This window comes from Miscanthus floridulus, chromosome 8, assembly GCF_019320115.1.
Source record: "Miscanthus floridulus cultivar M001 chromosome 8, ASM1932011v1, whole genome shotgun sequence".
NCBI classification, from domain to species: Eukaryota; Viridiplantae; Streptophyta; class Magnoliopsida; order Poales; family Poaceae; genus Miscanthus; species Miscanthus floridulus.
In genome coordinates, this window is record NC_089587.1 from 151,973,233 (window position 1) to 151,995,780 (window position 22,548).

Consider the following 22,548-nt stretch of genomic DNA (forward strand, 5'->3'; position numbering starts at 1 on the left):
CTCCTACGTCTTCCACCATTCTTGCACCCTCCATTGTAAGAACTTCAGAGCATTCAAGCGAGGAACACGCACTCGATCATCTCTAAAACTGGACATAAGGCTCCGGCCTGAACCAGTATAACTCCTCGTGTCTTTTGGATGGTACCATCGTTTTCCTGGAGCAGCGCGACAATCATATAAGTTTACTAGTCGGTCTTCAAAACACCGGCAATTTTATTTGTTGGAGGACACTTTTTAATTGTGACAAAAGGCTCTTAGACATAGTTACTAAATAATTTTAGGAGTAGATGGGGGTGAGAAATTAAAAGTAACTACTGTCCCCGACAGTTATACCACAAACTTTAATGTTATTATATCTAAAAGAATTAATATTTTTTATATGAAGATGGATGAAGATGAATTTTACATCAAAATTGTAAAGCTTAGTGAGACCAACAACTTTGTAGTTAACAAGTTTTTATTTGAAACGATTTAGAGAAGCAAAAAAATTTAATTCACAAATTGTGAAATTGAAAATTTAGAATTTTTTTGAATGACCTCATATGCTAACATGATCTCTACTATGTACTTAAAGGCATCTATCTACTCTCTGCGTCCCAAGAAGGTGTAATAATAGGATTCATGCCATTCAAATTAGCTTAAAATTGACTAAATTTACAGTAAATAGTGTCAGTATTTATATCTTTAAATAAATTTATTTAAAGGTATACTATGTAATTAGTTTAAAGATGCTTATTTTGTATTATGTGTTAGTACATTTTTATATAATTTAATCGTATTTAAATTATTCGACTCCTTAAAAACGCATTCTTTTCGGAGTGCAAGTTTACCCCATCCGCGACGACGGAGGCGGGTCCCCCACCCCCACCCACCCACACACACACGCTGGAAACATGTGGCCAGGAGATTTCGTGCATTTTGTGGCACCAACCCGGGGGTTCTTGTGGCTTGGAGCTGTCCACTTGTGGCCAGAGCCTTGCTGCTTCTAGGAGGCTCGCCGCGTGTCAGAACGGGCCCCGGGGACGACCGCGGCTTCCGGCTTGGTGTTGCGTGACGTGTCATAAAGCGCACCTGCAGTATGCTCCGCTTTATCCGATCCACACTTTTTTATCCGTCCAAGCGTCCACACCACGCTACTGTCGCTCCAAATTGAGAGGCTGGGATATTTCCGCGATTGTTATGGCCACAAATTTAGAGGCAGGGGATATTTTTTCCCCCGAATTGTTATGGCCACAGTTTTTTTTTTTTTGGTTTCCTTCCTCTTCGTATTGATTAATGATGAGTACTCCTAGCTTTCTTCTCCTCAATCCACACTGCATGGCTTTCGTGATTCGAGTCGTCTACTGAACTGCATCCACGTGACTTTGGGAGCCAGACACGCAGAGAGCGGGTATTGAACCGGGTGTATAGAGACCAGGTTCGATCATGGAACAGCTAACTGAAGCACTGCCCAAACGTGCATCGACCCTCACCCGCCTTTGCCGCATAGTCATCGAGCCTAATTTTGAGGCTGCTATCGCCATTCGCCACGCCCGAGCGATTATTAATTTTGGAGGCCCCGGCCGGGCGAGGGAAGCATTCGCAACGCATGACAGCGACGGGGGCCGGAGGAGCAGCCAGAGCCACGAGAACCAGCGGCCTCCCGAACCCTCTCCTTCCTCCGATTCAATTCCCCACCGGATTGGTGGATTATTCCCGCCGCGACCGAGAAAAAAGAGCCGAGAAAATCGCAGCCACGAGAAGGGAAGGTGGGAGAAAAAGAGCGGGGAAAGTGGAAAAATCCCATCCGACGTGGAGAGCTTGCCCATGCTCTTTTTCTCCCGACGCCTCCCTCCTCTTGTCTTCTCCCATCTCCACCAGTGCAAACCGGGCCTACGTAAAACGTTCGCCTCCTTCGCTTCTCGCCCTCTCCTCCTCCTCGCGCAGGTTTGAGAGGCCTGAGGTATTGGAAGGTGGCGACCTCGGGGGCGGCTTGGGTCGGATTGGTTTCGGGAAGTTTGGTCTTGACTCCAGCACTGGATGGAGATGGCCTCTTTGGAGGTAATATTTGTGATCTTCTTCCCTTGTCTTGGAGAGATCGTTTCAGGGTGAAATTCACTCGAGGCGATTGGTTTGAATGGTGTTATCGCCTTCTTGGGCCCTGAATTTTGGATGTTTCCCCCGTTGTCCACAGCAATTTCCGGTGGCAACCGACGAGACCGCCGTTGCCGATCGAGCGGGCGGTGGAACCGCCGTGCATCACCCTCTGGATCCCCGCGACATGGATTTGTCAGGGGAGGAGCACGTGCCCAAGGTACAGCAGCGGCGAATCCCGGCCGCGTCGCCGCAGAATCTGTGCCATCCTGCGTGTTCTCACTCTGTTTCTTCCACGCTTGCCTGACCGACCAGGCGCGGAAGCCGTACACGATCACGAAGCAGCGGGAGAAGTGGACGGAGGACGAGCACCGGCGGTTCCTTGAGGCCCTGCAGCTGCACGGTCGCGCCTGGCGCCGCATACAAGGTACGCACCGGCCGGCCTTTCTCTCTCTCCCCCCGCGCGCGGTCGTTCGTTCTTCGTCAGGACGAGGAGAAGCGCTCACGCTCTTCTTCTCTGTTCGTGCGTGCGTGCGTGCAGAGCACATCGGCACCAAGACCGCCGTGCAAATCCGGAGCCACGCGCAGAAGTTCTTCACCAAGGTCGGTCGTGTAACCATTCGCCTCTCTCTCCCAGCCCCAGCGTAAACAAAACGAATTCTTTCATCTCTGCCACGAACCAAAAACAAAACAAAACGATGGGTGGTTGTGTGTCACTACTTGACTCAACGCCCAAGTAAGTCACCCCAATCGTCCATACTATGCTAGCAGAGCAGACGACGATCGGCGAGGTGCATGCTTACACCTTTTCTGATGTCGGAATTGCTTGCGTCGTGTGCTGCAGGTGGTCCGAGAATCATCGTCAGGAACAGGAAGCAACGCCTCCGCGGGCGCCGCGCCGGCGATCCAGATCCCGCCGCCGCGCCCCAAGAGGAAGCCGGCGCACCCTTACCCGCGCAAAGTGGACGCCGCGGCCAAGAAGCCCGCGCCGGAGTTCAAGCAGCTGGAGAAGCCGCCGCCCCTGCGCGACCAGGATGAAGAAGGGTCGCCAACGTCGGTGCTTACCTCGGCGCACACGGTGTTACGAGCGGAGGAGGGGCTGGGCAGCGTGTTCGCGAACAGTTCGAGCGCCAGCAGGTCGCCGGCCCTGTCAGCTGCCGGTTCCGATGAGCGTGGCAACGGCGGCGGCTCGCTGGCCTCGTCGGTGGACGGAGAGGACGCCTGCGCATCACCGAGGACGACAGCGCCATACACCACCAAGGTACAGAGTATGTTCTTTGGTTGTTTCGTTCTTGGGCAATTAGGCAGCACTGCAGCAGACATGGTAATGGTAAAGTGGTGATTGTGAAGCCTAGCACATGTTCTTTCCATTTTTATTCCTCGACTCGAAAGCAATAAAATAAAAATCTTTCAATTTAGCGACATCCAATACCGAGGCTGGACATCTCTCTTTCAGATAAGACTACGCGGCGAAAGTAATTATTCTGGAATCACTTTCGAGTGTCAAGACAGATTTGTAGATATCTCTGGACCATTTTAAATTTTGCGGTTGGGTTTCAGGTGCTCGGTGATGCAAACGAAAACAGTGTGATCTGATTCAAAAGAATTGGCACCTGCGATTTCTCACATGTTTCTTGAACGTGGATTTCAGGTGCTCGGTGATGCAAACGAAGTGGGATCAGAAGCTCCAATCTTCAAGCTGTTCGGAAAGAAAGTCGTGGTGGAAGACCTGAAAACGGACTCTTCACCTGCGAGCGCTGTCCAGGCAACCAGAAACGGAAATCCTATCGGTGCCGCAGGAGCGACGAGCCCCTGGAATCTGTGGCAGGGCAGCGTCCAGGTGCAGCAGCTCATGTACTTGGTTCCCCAGCCCGACGGCTTCGCGGCGCAACCCGTCGTGCCGTGGTTCGGCTACAACGGGAGCCTGCCGTGCGCGGTGTTCTACCCGCAGGCGGTGGCTTCTTCAGCTCAGGAGCACCAGCAGCAACAGCAGGCTTCAGAGCTTCTGGATCACAGACGCGCGCAGAGGGAAGGGTCGCTGACAGGTTCGAACATGGCGGCCTCCAGCGCCGCCGCCGTGCCGGCCGCGTCGGCGGCGCAGAACTCGGACCCCGCGGAGTCGTCCCGCCACGGTCCCGGGCAAGAAAACACTACCAGCGACGGCTACGCGGCGCTGCGGCGGGCTGCCGCCGTCCCGCGGCTGACCAAGTGCGCCAGCTCGGCTTCCTTCTGCGGGAGAGGGTTCGTGCCGTACAAGCGGTGCGCGGCCGAGAGCGAGGCGCCGCGGCCGGTGGCGCCCGGAGAGGAGGCCGACGGCGAGCTGACGAGGCTGTGCTTGTGACTGGAGCTGAAGCCTCGGTGTCAGGACTCACGAGACACGTTTTGGATGTTTGCTAGTTTTGCTCCGGTTTCATGATGAGCTGCTGCTGATATGGCTGCACATGCTCTGCAGAAGCTGGTAACCAGTTTTCCAGAAATGGATGAGCAACGCTGGTTCTTACTCCTCGGTATAAACGCGTCGTATATAGGCAAATCTGTACTCATATTCCACTTTAGTTCACTGTGTGATTGTGTAATTTTGCTCCAATTTGAGAGATCCAGGGGCCAGTGGCAGACTGTGCCAACCTAGATGATTGGATCTCAGAGGGTTGTGTGTGTCGATAGTCTGACCACATGTAAATTTGGGCTTGTACCATCTGAACGACATGGCAGAAGCCGAAATGAGCCAGTTTCCCTCAAAATACTGTGCACGATCTATTATTGCACGGCGAGCTGTCCCCTGTCCGCCGGGCAGCAATCCCGGCCACCCAAAATCGGACGCCTGGAGCTCGGACGATGAAACGAAAAATCCCGAAATCCAAACTGGGCCATACACCATACTCTGCCGGTTAGCAGTTTCATCGCGACGGGATTGGTTGGGGAAAGGAAGGCGGCGGGAGGTGGCTGATGGGGCGCCACACGCCGCCATGGGGGAGGCGTCACCGGTCGCGCCAAGGGAAGCAGACTTCGCGGGGGCAGGGAGGGGGATGCTCAGACGGGAGACGGCTACGGCGAGTAATTTCCGGTACGTCTCTGCTCACCCGAGTGAGCTAGGGTTAGTCAGCTACGAAATCTTACTCTTTGTGTGTGATCGCCGATCGGTGTAGCTAAAGCTAACAAATATTCTTGCGTCGCCGCGTCGGGAATACGGATCACAGGCTTCAGCCGATCGAACGCAAACCCCAATTCGATCGAACGCAAACCCCAATTCGTGTACAGTTGAATCGTTATCCAGTCGAAGTAAAACCAGGGACCTAAGTGATAAATTTAGTGAATCACCTAGACATAGATCTAGCGGGTACAACCTTACATACAAGATGGAAAGTTTCTAGAACATGATCTAGAGAGAGAGAGAAAGGGAGATGAGATGTCACCGGCCATCCGCGGGCTTGGAGGAAGAGCTCGACGTAGCCATGACGAAGGTGATGCGGTTCGGGTCGGCGGAGTCGCGGTCACGGCGTTGAGGTCGGTCGCAGTGTAGTGGTGGCGCAGAGGCGACGGTGAAGACGTCAGTGAAGCTTCCCGTCGCTTCAGCGCCTCCCTCGTAGATCGGATTAGGGTTATGACTGTAGGTAGAAAAAATACGGCTCAGGTGAACCTCGTGACATGAGCCCCGACCTCCCACCTCCTTTATATTGCGCTGCACGATGGGGGCCCACCAATCATAGAACGGTTGGACGCCCCCGATCAGGTCTCGGATCAAGGCCCCGACTCGATCGTTGGACCGAGCCGAGAGAAGATCAACCTAACATTCTCTCCCTTGATCTCACCTTATGACTTAAACTTAAAATCATTTTTCTCTTTTTTCCATTCCATCACAGATTAACGTATAGAGCGTATCTCGTCACAACAGTTAGTACCATTGGATTAACAGCTACAACACACCTCTCTGTTTTCAAATAGATTCTTAATTAGGCCCTTATTGTTTAAGAATCATAGGATTTCCCTTAAACCCGTGCCGGCTAAGTGTTCTCTGAACACGTTGTGTGGCAAGCCTTTTATAAGCGGATCCACAAGTATCTTTTCTGTACTTATGTGCTCAAGACTAATTATATGATCCCAAAGTTTGTCTTTCACAACATAATACTTTATGTCAATGTGTTTGTCAGCACTACTTGACTTATTGTTATGAGTATAACATACTGCTGGATTATTGTCGCAGTATAAATTGAGTGGCTTATGTATGTCGTCTACCACTTTTAATCCGGGCATAATATTTTTCAACCAATTTACCTGCCCCGTGGCCTCATAACATGCTAAAAATTCGGCATATATCATAGGCAATGTAGTGACGGTCTGCTTAAAACTTTTTCACGATATGGCTCCTCCTGCGCGAGTAAATATATATCCTGACGTGGACTTTCTATCATCTCTCGCATAATCTGAATCTGTATATCCTTCTATGTGTAGGGAATCAGATCTTCTGTATGTTAGCATGAGGCCTTTTGTGCCTTGCAAGTAACACAAAACTTTCTTTACTAGTCTCTAGTGTTTTATTCCTAGATTACTCTGATATCTGTCAAGTAACTCGGTAACAAACACTAAGTCAGGGCATGTACATACTTGAGCATACTGTAAACTTTTGATAGCTGAAGCATATGGAACCACTTTTATTTGATCGATCTCATATTAGTTCCTAAAACATTGGAATTCTCCAAATCTATCGCCCTTGACTATGGGAGCAGGTGAAGGCTTATAATTTTACATACTGTATTTCTTTAGAACTTTTTCTAAGTATGCCTTTTGTGATAATCCTAAAACTCTATTTCTTCTATCTCGATAAATCTCTATTCCTAGAACGAACGAAGCTTCACCGAGATCCTTCATATCAAAATTCGAGGACAAGAACTTCTTCGTTTCTAGTAGTAGATTAACATCACTACTAGCGAGTAAGATGTCATCCACATACAAGATTAAAAAAATGTATTTTCCATTGTTGAACTTTGCATAAACTCAATTGTCATCTATATTTTCTTGAAACCTAAACTTTCTTATTATACTATCAAACTTTAAATACCACTGTCTTGATGCTTGTTTTAATTCATAAATGGATTTCTTCATACGACATCCCATACGTTCTTTTTCCACAACAAAACATTTTGGCTGTGTCATGTAAACATTTTTCTTCAAATCCCCATTTATGAACGCCGTCTTTACATCAATCTGATGTAATTTTAAATCATAATATGCTACAAGCGCTATTATAATTCTAAAAGAATTCTTACATGAGACTGGAGAAAATATCTCATTGTAATCTATGCCTTCTCTTTGCGTGAAGACTTTCACCACAAGTCACGCTTTAAATCTTTCTACATTCCCTTTGAAGTCATATTTAGTTTTGTAGACCCATTTACAGCCTACTGTCTTGGCTCCTTTAGGAATTGTTTCTAAGTTCCAAATACCGTTGGTATTCATTGATCTCATTTCATCTTGTATGGCTTTGAGCCACTTTGATGAGTGAGCGCTTCTCATGACTTTTTCAAATGAGGTGGGATCACCCTCCATTTGAAATTCTTCACATTCATAGACTTCGTAGTCATCCGGAATGGCTAGTTTCTTGACTCTTTGAGACCTTCTAGAAGCCTCATTAATTGATGTTTGTTCTATATGAGGCTGTTGTTACTCTTCCTCATGTTTGCCAACGGGTTCTGTAGGATCCTGAAGGATAGATTCCTCATGTCCATTCATTATCGTCATGGGAGAACTAACAACAAGTGTCGTTACTACAAAGTCTTACACTGTTGGTGCAGCAACAACAGGTAGCATGAAGAATGGCTCTTGAATTATCAGAGTAGGCACATGTACCCGCTTCTCCTCTAGGTTAAGTGAGGGTTCCTTTTCTGTCCACAACTCATATGCTGTTTTGGGCATCGACTTGCTTGGTACTCGATTAAGAATATGAATGGTGGTTTTTAACGCCTCCATCCATAAATTTATCGGTAGAGTAGAGTAACTTATCATACTTCTCACCATATCCATTAAGGTATGGTTGCGTCTTTCAGCTACTCTATTCTGTTGAGGCTCGCCCAGTGTAGAGTACTAGGCAACTATGCCATTTTCATATAAGAATCTTGCAAAAGGTCCAGACACTTGGCCATATGGGGTGTGTCGACCGTAGTACTCCCCCACGGTCAGATCTTACTATCTTAATCTTTAAATTGTGCCAATTTTCTACTTCAACCTTAAATATCTTAAATTTATCCAATGCTTCTGATCTTTTCTTAATTGGATAAATATAGACATAACGAGAATGATCATCTATGAATGTTATAAATGAACCATAACCATCCACACTCTTCACAAGAAAAGGATCACAGATGTCTGTGTGAATTATTTATAAAATTCATGCACTTCATTTGGTATCTTTCTTTATTTTCTTAACACACTTTCCTTTATGCAATCAATGCATTGTTCTAAATCTGAAAATTCTAATAGCAGAAGAATTCATTTCTTAATCAATCGCTATATTCTCCCCCTCGAAATATGGCCTAAACGACAGTACCATAATTTCGATGATACATCATGAACTCTCTTCCGCTTATTTCTTGCATTCATAGACGAGGAGGCATTCTCATTCTTAGTGCTCACAACATTAACATTCTTAGAAAGTGATGACAAATAAAGCTTATCTTGTCGGAGGTAAGACCAACACACTTATTATTAAACATAATCTGACATTTGCCATTACCAAAATGGCAATCATATCCATCATCGTCTAGACGTGAAACACTCATCAAATTTCTACGCAAAGAGGGTACATAAATGACATCTGAAAGCTAAAGTACAAAACCATCATCTAATTCTAGAGAGAGATCTTCAATGGCTTTAACTTCAGCTTCAACTCTATTTGCTACTTTAATTCTTCTTTCTTCTCTTTGCAGGGTCCTCCTCGTATGGAATCCCTGTAATGAATTTACAACATGAATAGTTGCACATGAGTCAATCCACCAAGTAGATTTTGAATAACTTAAATACAAGGACTCGTCTATGAATGCAATAGTGTCCTCACCTCTCTTCAAAAGGCTCTTCAGAAAATCTGGGCAGTCATTCTGGTAATGTCCATACTTCTTACACTATTTGCATTGATTCTTGTCAACTTAGACATTGTTGTTCTTCTGACGGTGATCATTCTGAGGGGCTTTTCCTTGAGGTTTGACATTCTTGTTAAAGTTCTTCTTTTTATAGTCTTTCATATGGTTAGCAGAGTCACCGTGTGAGCTTTTAAGCCTCTCATCTTTTTGCACACACATGGCAATGAGCTTCTCAATGTCCCATTTATTAGGCTGCATGTTGTAATTAACAACAAAAGTTTCATACTCTTTAGGCAAAGAAGTAAAAACCAAATGAATCAGGAACTCATCTATGAGCTCCAAATCCATTGGCTTGAGCTTAGATGTCGTGTTGCTCATCTTCAATATGTGCTCTCTTATTCCTCTACTAGAGTATTTCTCATTGAATAACTTCTTGATCAGGGTGCTTACACAAGCCTTTGAAGAGATACTAAAGTGTCTCTCCACTTTCTTGAGATACTCAGTGGCGATGTCACAATCTAGGATTGATCCCCTTATTGCATCTGAAATAGTGGACTTAGCCACCATCAAGCACTTGCGGTTCGAAAGGTCTCACTTCTTACGATCAAGATCGTATTTCATTCTCACTTCTACATGATCTCGCTGTCAAACAGCAAAATCAGCGTCAGTTTCATTCTCTACCCTCACTAGGTCTACTAGCTTAGTAGGACACGGAGAGGTAAGTGCTAGGTCATTCTCGGACAGCGTAAGTGCCAACTCATACTTCTCTCGCCATACACGATAGTTGCCCTCTTCAAGAGGCGAGATGAATGCCATAGGGTTGAGTCCTGAAAACATCATCAGAGAAAAGTAAGAAAACATGACATAATAATTGCATGGCTTAATTTAACGTTGGTCAAAATTAAAACATACAATGTGCTTCTATATTAACTCTACATCACCGTTGGACAGAAATAGAACTAATGCATAGAACTCATAAATAAAAATTTATGATATTGCTATCACCAACTTTGGTCAGAAAATAGCAATATCATAAATACAACATTCTTCTACATTAAATATATATCACCGTTGGGCAGAAATAGAATTAATGCATGAAAAACAACTCATGAATTAACTTATAATCATAATATGACTACCCCTCCAATTAAAATTTTCCTTTTATCCAATTTAATTAGAGGGTGAACATAATCATAGCAACAAAAATGTAAAAAAGAATTGTCTACTTTTCAGAAGCATTCTACTGTACTCATCTACTCTCTGAAAAAAGCATTCCGTTGGTTCAAATTTAAACAGAGATGAAAACTAGACCTAATTTATAAAAACTTGCTTCTGAAAAAAATAATACTCAAACGGTTCTTTGCCACGAATTTGGCCCGGCTCAGAATTAGTGGCCCGCGACCCAGCTAGCAACAGCAGCGCGTGGCCCAGCAAGCAACGCGCGCAGCCCGCACCTGCGCAGCCAAAGCTCAGCTCGCGCGCGTGCTCCCCCGCGCCCAAGCCATAACCTGGGCTTGGGCCAGGATTTCACCTCCTCGCCTCGGCCGGATTCGGCCCGATTAATCCGGAACCGTTAATTTGCATCCAACGGTTGGGCACCGTTTTCGCGAGATTAAAACCGGCGCTGTCGTCGGCTCCTAAACCTAATCCCCATTCCTCATTCTCACCCCTTCTCTCCTCTCTGAGTGCCGCGACCTGAGCGACAGCGGCCGCAGGTGGCGACCGGATGAAAAGGTGGCGGCGCCATCTCGGCACCCCTCGTCGGTGCACACGCGCGGAGCCGTCGAGTGGCACCGCGGTGGTGCCCGTTTGGGGCCCGTGCTGATGCACACGGCGCGGCGGAGCGCCAGGGAGCCGGTGTCTCTGCCCTTCCTTCTCGCGTGACGGCGAGGAAAACCCCAGGTAGGTTCTTTCATCTCCGTTCTTCTTTCTTACTTAGGGTTAGGGTTTGCACGAGATTTGAGTTGAAATTGAAGATCAAATCATCTCCTTCTACTTGCTGAAACTTAAACTATCCCAAATCCTAGATCTATGTCTAGAACCGGCTTAACTCATACCATTGATAGACTTAGTGGATCACCTAGACATCGATCTAGTGGGTACAACCTTACATACGGGATGAAAACTTCCTATAACATGATCTAGAGAGAGAGAGGAAGGGAGATGAGATGTCACCAACCATCTGCGGGCTTGGAGGAAGAGCTTGACATAGCCATGGCGAAGGTGATGCGGTCCGGGTCGGCGGAGTCACGGTCGCAGCATTGAGGTCGGTCGCAGTGTAGTGGTGGCGCGGAGACGTCGGTGAAGACGTCAATGGAACTTCCTGTGGCTTCAGCGCCTCTCTCTTAGATCGGGTTAGGGCTAGAACTGTAAGTGGGTGAAAGATGGCTCAGGTGAACCTCGTGACACGAGCCCTGGCTTTCCACCTCCTTTATATTGTGCTGTGCGATGGGACCCCACCAACCATGGAACGATTGGACGCTCCCGATCAGGACGCAGATTAAGGCCCCGACTCGGTCGTTGGACCGAGCCGAGAGGAGATCAACCTAACACTAAGTATTAATCCACAACAATGATCTGATGCAGTTTAGCTGCTTACTAGGAAAGGAAGCTATCATAATTCCTTCTAGAGAAAATTATGTATTTGACACTAAAACAAATCGGTCTTTCATATTTGTCACTGGAAATTTGAACTTCCTTATTTAGCATCGAGTTGAAATTTTCTTTCGTAAATGGCACTGCCGTCCATTTAGACCATTAACGGTGTCAAGTAGCTAGCAAAATGACATAAATGCCCTTGATCGTAGCAAAAGTTCATGGTGCTAAATAGAAAAAAAATAGACATGTTGTCAAATAAGAAAATCATAAATATACTTTGAAGAAAATGTGGATTTTTGATAATTGAAGACTGCAAATAAATAATTAATAAATTTCAAATTGGTAATAGCAGGTACAGATTATGCCTCTCACTCTTTCTTTCATTTCGGCCACAGATCAAGAATGCATGGCTCAGGATGGCTACTGGTTGAATTACGTAACTTATATTTTCAAGGTATTTATCTTCTAGTTTTCTAAAAGAAAAAGAGAGTATACGCCGTCATCGTAACATCATGGCTCAAGAGCCGAGCACACCGTGCATGGCTCGGCCGGCGTTTGACACCGAGCGCACGAGGCCGGTGGAGCACGTGGCCCGGGCAAAGCGCGGAGCTCGTAGCCTTGGCGGCGCACGGAGCACGCAGTTGGGGAGCTCGCGGCCTGGGCGCGTGGTGCGCGGAGCACGCGGTCTTCGCGGAGCTCGCCCGACGTGCTGCTGTTGCTCACCATCAACGGCCGTTGCGGAGCTCGCCCGACGTGCTATGCTGCTGCTCGCCATTGGCGGCGCATGGAGCTCGCGGCCTGGGCGGCGCGCCGAGGACGCGGCCGGCGTGAAGCGAACAAACTGGGTGGCACACGGAACACGCAGACGGCGTGGAGCGGGCGAGCTGGCGAGACGCCGCGACGGCGGCCACATGGCCATGCAGGCAAGCCGCAGCACGTCGGTCTGGGAGCTCCGACGTCATGCAGCACAGTCATGCGGGCGAGCAGCAGCAGCACGCCGGCCGCGTCCTCCGCGCGCAGGCCGCGCCGCGAGCTCCGCTCACCCGCGTGCTGCTGCTGCGTGCAGGAGAGGCCGCGTTTTGCGCAGCACAGCCGCCGCTCGTCCCACGCCCGGCGTCGCGTCGAGCTCCAGCGCCGTCGCGTCATCTCTGGACAGAGAAGCTGCTCGACGACGTCCTCCTCCTCGCCGAGACGCACGCTGCGCATGAACGGCCGTCGCGGAGCTTGCCCGGTCGCGTCCCCCGCGTCGCCGCAGCTGCTTCGTCGACTCGTGCCGCAGCTACGACAGCTGCAGCAAGGGGTACGAGAGCTACTGCCCGCAGCTCGTGCCACAACCCAGGGGGGGCTTCTCCGACGTCCTCGTCGTCCGCGAGCACTACGTGGTGCGGGTCCCGTCCAGCACTACGTCAGTCTGCAGCACCACGTCGGTCTGCAGTACTCTCCAGCTTGGCAACCTCTGGCAGCACCATGGAGTTCATGAAGGCATCGAGCGGATCAATCTCGTCCTCCTCCATCCCAGCACCACCATTGGCATCGCCATCCCCATTGGGCAAATCCACATCCATGTCACCGGCAACGCCATTCTCCTCAGCCTTCTTGCCGTCCTCCTTGTCCCCTTCCTCGTCAGACTCCTCGCCATCCAAGGTCCACTTCTTCCCCGCCGCATTGATGCCATCAGACTCGGCCGCTGCTACAGCAGAAGCGCCACCGGCACCGCCGCCGTCCTGCTGCTGCTGCTCGCGGCGCTTCTCCTGCCACTCCTTGACGCGACGGCGCCGGCGCTCCATCTCGTCGTCGAGGCGCTGCTGCTCGGCCTCCATGTCCTCCTCTTTCTTCCGCTGGCGCCGGCGCTCCGCCTCCTCGGCGTCCACCTCCTCCTCCGGCTCCGGGTCCCGGTGGTGGTGGTGCGAGGACCGGCGGCGGCGCTTGCGGTCCCGGTCGTCGTCCTCCTCGCCATCCGCATCGCCGCGCCGCCTCGACCTCTCCCTCTCCTCGCGGTCCCTCTCCTCGCGCCGCCGCGCCCGCTCCCGCTCCTTCCGGTCCTCTCGATCCCGGTGGTGGCACTCTCCAGCTTGGCAACCTCTGGCGAGCACTACGCGTTCCTGGTCAGCGGCGACCCCGCGCAGATGGAGGCCGCGGCGAGCACGATGGACGGCATCGTCGACACGGTGTCGGCGGACCACCCTGTCGCGCCGCTGCTGGACCTGCTCAAGCCCATGGGGCAGATGGTCGTCGTGGGCTTCCCGAGCAAGCCTCTTGAGGTGCCCGCCTTCGGCCTCGTCACCGGCGGGAAGCGCGTGGCCGGGAGTGCCGGCGGCGGCGTCGGGGAGTGCCAGGCGATGTTCGACTTCGCGGGTCAGCACTGGCAGGCGATGTTCGACTTCGCGGGTCAGCACTGGCGGGAGTGCCAGGCGATGTTCGATCTGCCGACTCCGGCGCGAGAGGCCGCCGCGAGCAAGTATTGAGGGGCATTTTCGTACTTCCGAAACAAACATGACTGGTCAACGCAGTCAACTAACGGATGGATGCACTAAATGGAGAGCAGTGCTATTTACAGAAGAAAATTTTAACTCGATGTCAAATAAAAAAATTTAAAATTTTTAGTGCTAAATAAAGAAGACTGATTTGTTTCCGTGGCAAATACATAATTGCCTTCTATCTCATCTATCCTACGACTTTACTGAACAATATGGTGTTGCAGTGTACATGTTCTACAGACACTGACAAGGAACTGGCTACTCCTGTACATTTTCCTTATCGAGATTATACTGCCAAGTATTCCATGCTGTTGTACTTTGCAAATACCCTGCTCTCATTCTCTTCCCACCATTTCTGTGCCTCAGCCTCCCCAAAATGCTTCCGGCTGCGAGATCAACATGAGCAGGTTATCATAAGAGTATTCGATTTTGAGCCAACCGTGTTGACATAAAAGTATGGCAGAGGCTTTCTGGAGTTCACCTGAACCGGATGCGCTTGATTCCCTTCTTACCACTTGGGGATGTAACGACTGTAATGTACACCCCACGCTCAATTTGCTCAATCACTCCATTGGAGTCAGTAGGAGCAACTGTGCTATCTGTTCCCCCATCGTACCCTCTGCTGCTATTGGAGGTTCTTCTGCCATTCTGATGCACAGCTGAGTCATCCACCACAACAGTGTTAGAAGATGTTGCAGATTGCATATCCACTTCTTCTATGTTGTGTTGATCCCTGATGCTGTTTAGCGGTGGAATTTTGCCAGTGACGAGAGTTTTGTCGGGTGGGTCAGGCAAGATACTGGAACCGCCTAGTTCCAGATCATCTAAAAGTTTATTTGATAAAGCATTCCTCTGCACAAGTTTGCAGAAGATAACTTATTTGACATCGGACAGAAAAGTTCTAAAATCTTGGAATTTGTTGTTAGTCAGACTTATATACCTGATTTGTTAAAACCTTTATAATCTCCTTTGCAGCTTTGCACTTTGTGGCCTCATCCCTCACTATCAACCAGGTTTCCTCAAGTTTTCGTTTATACAACTGAATTTTCAGGCTCCTATGCCGGCATTCTTCCACTAGAGTGGTTACCTGCTTAGATAAGAGCAAGATCACCATCTGTCTCAGAAAATCAATGATTTGAAACACAGAATAAAAAACCAAAATAATTCCGTACAAGAATTATTATATGGGTCCCTAGAAAATAATAAGTTATAGAGATTACCTGTGCTTGAAGCTGCTTCACTTCCTCCAGCAGTATCTTTTCCATCAAAGCTTGTTCTTTCCTCCTATCATTAGTAGCTTGTGGCAAAGGGGCAGTAGTCTTTTGTGAGACTAGATCAGTCATTCTCCCTATACGACAAACATCAATTGTCTGCTGCTTCGATGTCAACCAATGTGGAATGTTGTCTCTTGCACATTTGAATTGATCAGGACATTCTACCTGTCCCCACCTCTGTTTTTGCATTTGATTCAGAGTGTCTGATTCCTGATTTCTCTGGTTGGGAATTTGTGCTGAACTCATTTTTTCCATGATGAAATTTGCTTCCTTAAGCATTCGTGATAACTTTGGTGTATAAGATTCTTCTTTTCGGATCCTTGATCCACAACTCATTTTGCCATGCTCAGCTGTTTTATTCAGCTCATTGAAACAAGCATCACAAACACGACACTGTTTGCTCTTATCTGGTGCAAGGGCAGCCCTTTCAACCTTGTTGCTGCTGCAGGAATTGCAGAACAAGGAACCACAGTTGTAGCAGTTGTGCTTCTTCCTTGTAAACCGAAATGCCAACCTGCAACTGCTGCATACAGATTGATCTTTGCTTGAGATTTCCCTGTGCACACAAATGACAGCAGTGAAATTGGAAGAACAAACTATACTGTCCACCTGTTTATCTTCCAGGGCCTCCACTAGAGTTGGGCAGCTCCTGTCAACATAATCCCCTAAACCAAGTTGCCCTTCTGTGCCTTTGCCCCAGGTAAACACTTTTCCGTTCATTGTCAAGACTGCGACATGGGAGCTGCCGCAGGATATATCTTTGACAAACTCAGTCTTAAGTGGCCCTTCAACCATACAAATAGATGAGTTCTCAGATCGAGGATTCCCTAACTGACCATGCTCCTTGCTTCCAATGGTAAATACAACACCTGTTATGGTTAGCACAGCTGTTAGTGACATACCGCAGGATACCTGAGTAAAATCACAATCAATGAGTAGTTCGACACAAGTTGGTACAAGCTTTGACTTTTTGTCAGTATGGCCCAGCTTCCCTCCACCTGCGTCGCCCCATGTGAACAGCTTCCCACAAGGAGCATTGCTCTTGAGTGTTCCTGATGTTTCCACAATAGCAGCAGTGTGCCATGGTCCACATGCGACAGACTTGGCTCTTAAGCCCCTCAAGGACTCCACTTCTTTCGGCTGAACAACACTAATTGTGTCACCATGTCCAAGAACACCAAATGTCCCATGTCCATATGTGAATAGCTTACCTGTGGAGGATACTATAGCTGTGTGCCACTGACCACATGCAATCTTCGATACAGATATGCCATCTGAAGTACTGATCAATTTATGCGGGAACCATGGGCTTCTTTGACACTGATTGTTCCCGAACCCTAGGCTATGAATCCCTTCACCCCATTCATAAAGTTCTCCTGAGACTGAAACTGCACATGTGTACTTTGCCCCAAATGCAATAGTCTTCACAGGTGTGGAGGCAAGAGAGTCAATGATCTTAGGATCAGAGACACTGTCACTTGTTTTGTGTCCCAATCTCCCTCCATTTTCCTCACCCCAAGAGAATACCTGACCCTGCTTAGTAACTATTGCCGCATGTTTCTCTCCACGGGCAATGCTCTGCACATCAAGAATCTGCGACGATTTCAATAACCTTGGAAGTGATATATTGGTTGCTGATACATGTCCATGATCTGACATACGACCCAGAACATCACCCCAGACAAAAATGTCCTTCAGAGAATCTGTTGCTGCATTTGATCCCTCAGATTGTTTGGGTTTAGGCATTTGAGTAATGCTTTGGTCCTTAATTTTTTCAGCAGATTTTATGTCTCTCAAATTATTTTTTACTCGATTTACCAATTCGGGACTAATCTTTTCCAAGTAGGAATCTAGTTCTGACCATGCTTTCTGTCTTGGAGAAAAGAATGGTTCGGAGCAATCCAAATTACTGTGCAAGTACTTGTTCTGTATCAACCTAGGACTGCCATATAGCGAATGTACCTTCATGAACAAATGATTTGAGAAATTATCATTTGAACAGTACAAGTAAAAGCATGATGCGATTGGAACATATGACAGTTGTGATGGCTATTTACAGTCGTCAGTCATGGTGTAGTACTTAACTAAAAATGTTGCCCCTCAAAGTATATGCAGTTTAAAGGCTTGTGGAACGTGTTAGTTTAATTGCATTAGTGGATATATTATCATCATCATTTTTTGTTGCAAAAATAGTTATAAAAAATATTTTCACTATGAACTATAAACTAACAAGGTAGCCATCGTCAATATAACCTCAACATGATCTAATATGCCAGTCATCATCGATATGTCCTTTTTTCTGAAGCATGGAATTCAGAACAGTCTATTTAGTGTGATGTAAGAAATTTCATGAGCAATGTCAAACTCGCACTAAGACAATGCTATCATGTTTCTGCATAAAAAACAGGAAATGCATGAATTCCAGAATGAAAACCTTTGTGAAATTTCTTCCATCGTGCACTGCGAAAAGCCTATTTCTTTGCTGAATATAGCTAGGAGGGCTATTCGTGCAGCTGTTTATCCGACGGCTGTTTGTTGAGTTAACCAGAAGTAATGGGGTGCATGGCGCTGATATTAGGGCTGTAAGGCCTAAATACCAACATTCAGCTTGATCTCTATCTTTGCAAACCTGGGTTAACATGATCCCCAAATAAAAGGTTGTGTAAGTTAAATAAGTAAATAGATTACAAAATTTAAACAATGTGGACTACTGCATACCAAGTCTAGAGAGGATTCGCCGTTCTTGTATATTACTGACAAGGAGTGAGATTCCTTTTCTGGCCAATGCAGACGCAAAAGTTTTGTCTGCAAAATATTGAATTCTTAGAAAATCATTGTCTTTTAACCATAATGTGTTACTAGTAAGGGGCCAAGGGCTAATAGCATATATTTGGAAAGGGAAAGTCGCATACAGTCTTCTGTCCAAGAACTACACTGGACACTGAATTCAAGCTTAAACGTTTTTCCCTCTCTTTGGAGTGCCATATTAGTGCTCTCTCATCCTGCAAATAGAAAATTATCAAATACGTAAGAGAGCCAAATATGGTATGTAAGTGTATAGAAGTTAAAGATGTTCAGTTTCAGTTTACTCAAGTTGGTCAATCTATAGCAAGCTTCTGAAGACGAATAAAACCAGAACTGGTCAATCCATAGCACAATGTTTCATTTAAAGAAAATTATGAAGCAAATGGAAGAAAACATGTAAACATATAGCCAAACTACTCACATAAGATAGCCTGACAGTGCAGAATTTGGGTTTCCCTCTCTTCCCACATTTCAGGAGATGTGCACCTTTCTTGAGAGTAATAATGGCCTGTAGGAAGGAACAAGATGTCAACCACAAAGTGCTATTCATCTAAGATGCTTCTTTCCCAGCATTGATATTGTCTTGTACATATGAAAACAATTAAACAAAAGGACACAGACAAGAAAATATACTGAACAGAGCTGGGACATGCACAAAAGGAAACTCCATGTTTACATTCAGGATTCTCTTTCATAAGAAATCATGCTGTCTAATGCATATGCTTTGTTTTCTGAATAAAATGCAGGGTATGTATTGGCTCCCCCGGGGAAGGAGATGGCCAGGAAGAAAGAACAGATCCTCGTGATTGAATGAATGGCATGCAGCGATGAAACTACAAGAAGCTGCAGAAGAGAAGAGATGCAATAGGAGGATGATAACCGCGGAGCATATCTTATGCGTAGATCTGCTCGAGGTACCACAATTCTCTGGAATAATGGACAAGAAGAACAGCTGCATACCTGCTCGACTCCTCTGGTTGTGGTTGCAGAGCTCCTCCACTCCAAGCCCCCGGCCATTGCAGGTAGCCAGCTACAAAAGATTAAACGGACGGAAAGGCCGGCAGCACCTTGAGGCTTGAGCGAAGTCCAGGTCCAAACCTCCTTTGATCAACAGTGGGATGGAGCAAAAGATGGCAGTGAAGTGACGGAAAGAGCGCTGCGAGGAAAGAGTGAAAGCGAGCAGGAGGTAAAGAGAGGAGGGTGCAGAGGTTGAGGACGATGGACTGAGCGTGCTGCCTGCTGCGCGATTCAAGGGAGCCGGAACGGGAAACAGCAGCGATTTCTAGCTGTGCGCGCTTAAAGAGGAGAGAGGATCAGAGGAGATGCAGTGCCACGCAGAGAGGGTTCACATGCACGCAGCGCACACAGACAGAGGACATCTCCGTGCGCGGCAGAAACACAGGTGCACAACTGCGGTTCCCACCCTCTCCTTTATTAGTACTACTAGTAGTTTTTTTTTTCTCAACATAGCATTGCAGCATCCTTGTACTAGATTGTAGTGTGTACGGTACGAGCGACCCTGGGCTTTTATGGCCATGTTTAGATTGCAAAAAATTTCAAACTGATAAATAGTAGCACTTTTGTCTTATTTGGTAAATATTGTCTAATCGTAGACCAACTAAGCTCAAAAGATTCATCTCGTGATTTCCAACTAAACTGTGTAATTAGTTATTTTTTTACCTACATTTAATACTCCATGCAAGCGGCTAAAAATTAATGTGATGAAGAGAGAGTAAAAAAACTTAAAATTTAGATGGTATCTAAACAAGGCCTATGTCTCGTTTCAACATATTTCATTGAACGTTTGGAAATATACGTAGAATATTAAATATAAATTAAAAAAATAACTAATGGCTCCATTCATTTTGCTGAAATAAACCAGCCAAAACACTGTTTCAGTTGATTTGTTGGGAGAGAGAAACACTGTTCTGGCTAAAAAAATAAGTTGAAAAGTACGGATTATAAGCCAAGTGAATAGGACCAATTACACAGATTGCGACTATTTCGCGAGACGAATCTTTTAAGCCTAATTAGTACATGATTTGATAATAAAGTGCTACAGTAACACATGCGCTAATGATGGATTAATTAGGCTTAATAAATTCGTCTCGTGGTTTACAGACGGATTCTGTAATTTATTTTTTTATTATTTTCCGAACAACCCATACGACACCCCATATGACGTCTGATGTGACGCCCTAAAACTGTATGCCCTGGAACTAAACAACTAAACAAGCCCTTAGCTCCCATTACTACGATGCGTTTCTGAAATGTTGGATTTCATGTCAGGATCTGTCGAAGTTGCAAGCAAAGCCCCGAGAAAATCGGCCCTTGGCGTCCTCTTCGCGAGCATCCAATGACAGTACTCTACTGCCCTTAATCAGCGGAAGAAGATCGTGCACAACTGGATGATCTAGTATCCTGTTACGTGACTCGAGACATTTATCCGACTGCATTAACATCGCAGCATTCAATCAGAACAGATCCCATTCATGGACGTGCAAAGTCATCCACCCTACTCCTCCTATGGAATGGTCAGGTCTACTATATATGATTGTGCATTTTGCTTGGTCCTGCGGTGGTCCGGGAACGTGAAATCTGCATGTAAAACGGGCATGGCTCCGGATATTTGGCAAGCTACGGAGTAGTAACAGGTGTAGGCAAGCAGTTTTGCAGCCAAACGCTAGGATTCTTCTTCTGCTGGGACAGCAAACGATGGATGGTGGCCTTGGCCCGGACGGCCAGACCCAGAGGACGGGCCGGAAGAGGCTGATGATGATAGTAGGAGAAGGCTAGGACGCAGACGCAGACGCAGACGCAGACGCAGCGCACGCAGGCGCTGCCCCCGCCCGGGCCTGCACGGTTCCGCTGCCCGCCGCAAACGATGCCGTCTCGGACGGACGGAGGCTTTGCTGTCCTCCTGACGCGGTTTCGCCGAGTTGTAGAGCGAAGTGTGGCCGCTGGCCGTGAGGCCCGTGACGGACGCGGACGGTGACGTCCACGGGGCCCTCCGTAATTGCTCTGAACATCCTCCATGAATCTATGTAATATATGTACCCCGTGCAGTACTTGTACGTGGTACTGCTGCTTCGCTCACGACGTCTCCATTTATTACTGCCAGTTCATCAATGTGTCCGTGTGCGTCGCCAAGAAAGGACTGAAGACGACCACACCGATGATTACGGAGCACTGGTGCCGTCGCTTCATACTAACAGGTCGGCCGGTCAGGGATTGTGGGGTTGGTAAGATCTGGCGATCTTGCCTCGTTGCCATGTCGTCCCAGGTGCATGCGCGCGACCTCTTTCGTTGTTGTTCAGGTTCTTCAGGCAAAGTGACCTGGTAAAAGTGTAGCAGCGTAGCCGGAACGCATCATCAGTGCCAGTGGCGCTGCTTTGCTTTGACGTTACTGAAATTTAGGCACCAAACAAAGTCTGCCGGCTTCCATCAGTTGCTACAGTCCAGATGAATGCGCATTTGTGCATCCACAATCCTGAGTTTCTAATTGTAGCGCATGCATTTCCCTTGCCGTTGCTACCGGCCAGGCGAAGACGCCAAGCGCGACGGAAGTGGTGTGCATGCAGGGCAAGTCTATTACACTACTCATTACGGTGACAGAGCTGTCCCCAGGCAGCACAGCAATTCGTGCGAGGGCGAGCATGCATTTGGCACAGGAGGATCAAAAGAGAGCATCGATTGCTGCTGCTCCTCTCTCACCTCGCTGCCTCCTCTTTAGGGCACCCCGACAACATAAAGCTCTTGAAAGCGAGGCACACGCCCCGTTCTTGCCGTCCGCTCTGCGATGCTCCACCACGAAAGGATCCCTCCAAAGCCAAAGAGGAAACAGGCGTCTGAATGTTGCGTGTTTGTCCCCCGTTCTTTGGTCATTGTTCAGCCATATGAACCTGTACAGTATATGCGTAGGAGTAGCGCAGGTCGATGGCTTGTGATCTGCTAGTCTTTCTTTAGCAAAGCCGGGTTAGCACTGATCTGATCTTGGGGCTGTCGAAATCGTCAGTCTCTCCGCGGTGGTCCTTTTTGCTGCCCATGCCCTACCCATCTTAGGTTCGCAGGGCCCCTTCCAGCCCATGCGTCCTTCCCCGCGCGCGGTAATAATAATTGGGTAGAGCACGGACGAGACGAGCGATCGATCGACCGGTTCAAAAACAGTGAAGAAGAGCAGCGTGCTGTGCCCTGCACACCCCCAGTCCCAGGACACGACTCACACGAGCGTTCGACTCTGTTTGGCTGATA

At 47.6% G+C, this 22,548-nt stretch overlaps 4 protein-coding genes across 6 annotated transcripts; 2 read left to right on the top strand and 2 right to left on the bottom strand.

The window, feature by feature from the left end:
* Positions 1-1,353: 1,353 nt before the first annotated feature.
* LOC136477378 (protein CCA1-like) lies at positions 1,354-5,273 on the top strand. Of its 3 annotated transcripts, XM_066475525.1 has the most exons (6): positions 1,879-2,040; positions 2,174-2,293; positions 2,389-2,500; positions 2,615-2,676; positions 2,918-3,334; positions 3,725-5,273. In XM_066475525.1, exons 1-6 carry the CDS (start codon positions 2,020-2,022, stop codon positions 4,412-4,414), a joined length of 1,422 nt encoding a protein of 473 aa, XP_066331622.1. In that variant the 5' UTR covers positions 1,879-2,019; the 3' UTR covers positions 4,415-5,273. The 3 variants fall into 3 exon arrangements, with proteins under 3 accessions (XP_066331620.1, XP_066331622.1, XP_066331621.1); XM_066475523.1 differs by lacking the exon at positions 2,615-2,676 and having other exon boundaries at positions 1,354-2,040; XM_066475524.1 differs by having other exon boundaries at positions 2,389-2,676.
* A 7,874-nt stretch (positions 5,274-13,147) lies between these two features.
* Positions 13,148-13,816, bottom strand: LOC136470016 (DEAD-box ATP-dependent RNA helicase 42-like; the record flags this gene model as incomplete). Its single annotated transcript, XM_066467996.1, has 1 exon — positions 13,148-13,816. A coding segment is annotated over one exon (669 nt), but the record flags the coding sequence as incomplete, so codon positions are not given.
* Positions 13,817-14,364: 548 nt separating this feature from the next.
* LOC136473722 (PH, RCC1 and FYVE domains-containing protein 1-like) lies at positions 14,365-19,645 on the bottom strand. Its single transcript, XM_066471368.1, has 9 exons — positions 19,258-19,645; positions 18,719-18,805; positions 18,405-18,494; positions 18,211-18,297; positions 17,927-18,121; positions 15,439-17,454; positions 15,159-15,305; positions 14,700-15,070; positions 14,365-14,604 (listed from the first exon to the last, which is right to left on the bottom strand). Exons 1-9 carry the CDS (start codon positions 19,312-19,314, stop codon positions 14,505-14,507), a joined length of 3,150 nt encoding a protein of 1,049 aa, XP_066327465.1. The 5' UTR covers positions 19,315-19,645; the 3' UTR covers positions 14,365-14,504.
* A 1-nt stretch (position 19,646) lies between these two features.
* LOC136470017 (uncharacterized) lies at positions 19,647-20,657 on the top strand. The gene is made up of 3 exons (XM_066467997.1): positions 19,647-19,734; positions 20,390-20,427; positions 20,541-20,657. The coding sequence occupies exons 1-3, from the start codon at positions 19,647-19,649 to the stop codon at positions 20,655-20,657; spliced, it is 243 nt and encodes an 80-aa protein (XP_066324094.1).
* The last annotated feature ends 1,891 nt before the right edge of the window (positions 20,658-22,548 follow it).

Coding starts and splice junctions, on each gene's coding strand:
- LOC136473722 (XM_066471368.1), bottom strand. CDS start 19,314: ATGGCCGGGGGCTTGGAGTGGAGGAGCTCTGCAACCACAACCAGAGGA. Junction 18,298..18,404: donor TAGTTCTTGGACAGAAGACT/GTATGCGACTTT, acceptor AATATTTTGCAG/ACAAAACTTTTGCGTCTGCA. Junction 15,071..15,158: donor TAAAGGTTTTAACAAATCAG/GTATATAAGTCT, acceptor AAACTTGTGCAG/AGGAATGCTTTATCAAATAA.
- LOC136470017 (XM_066467997.1), top strand. CDS start 19,647: ATGCACGCAGCGCACACAGACAGAGGACATCTCCGTGCGCGGCAGAAA. Junction 19,735..20,389: donor TCCCACCCTCTCCTTTATTA/GTACTACTAGTA, acceptor TGGATTAATTAG/GCTTAATAAATTCGTCTCGT. Junction 20,428..20,540: donor GTGGTTTACAGACGGATTCT/GTAATTTATTTT, acceptor ACAAGCCCTTAG/CTCCCATTACTACGATGCGT.
- LOC136477378 (XM_066475523.1), top strand. CDS start 1,589: ATGACAGCGACGGGGGCCGGAGGAGCAGCCAGAGCCACGAGAACCAGC. Junction 2,041..2,173: donor TGGAGATGGCCTCTTTGGAG/GTAATATTTGTG, acceptor CGTTGTCCACAG/CAATTTCCGGTGGCAACCGA. Junction 3,335..3,724: donor CAGCGCCATACACCACCAAG/GTACAGAGTATG, acceptor CGTGGATTTCAG/GTGCTCGGTGATGCAAACGA.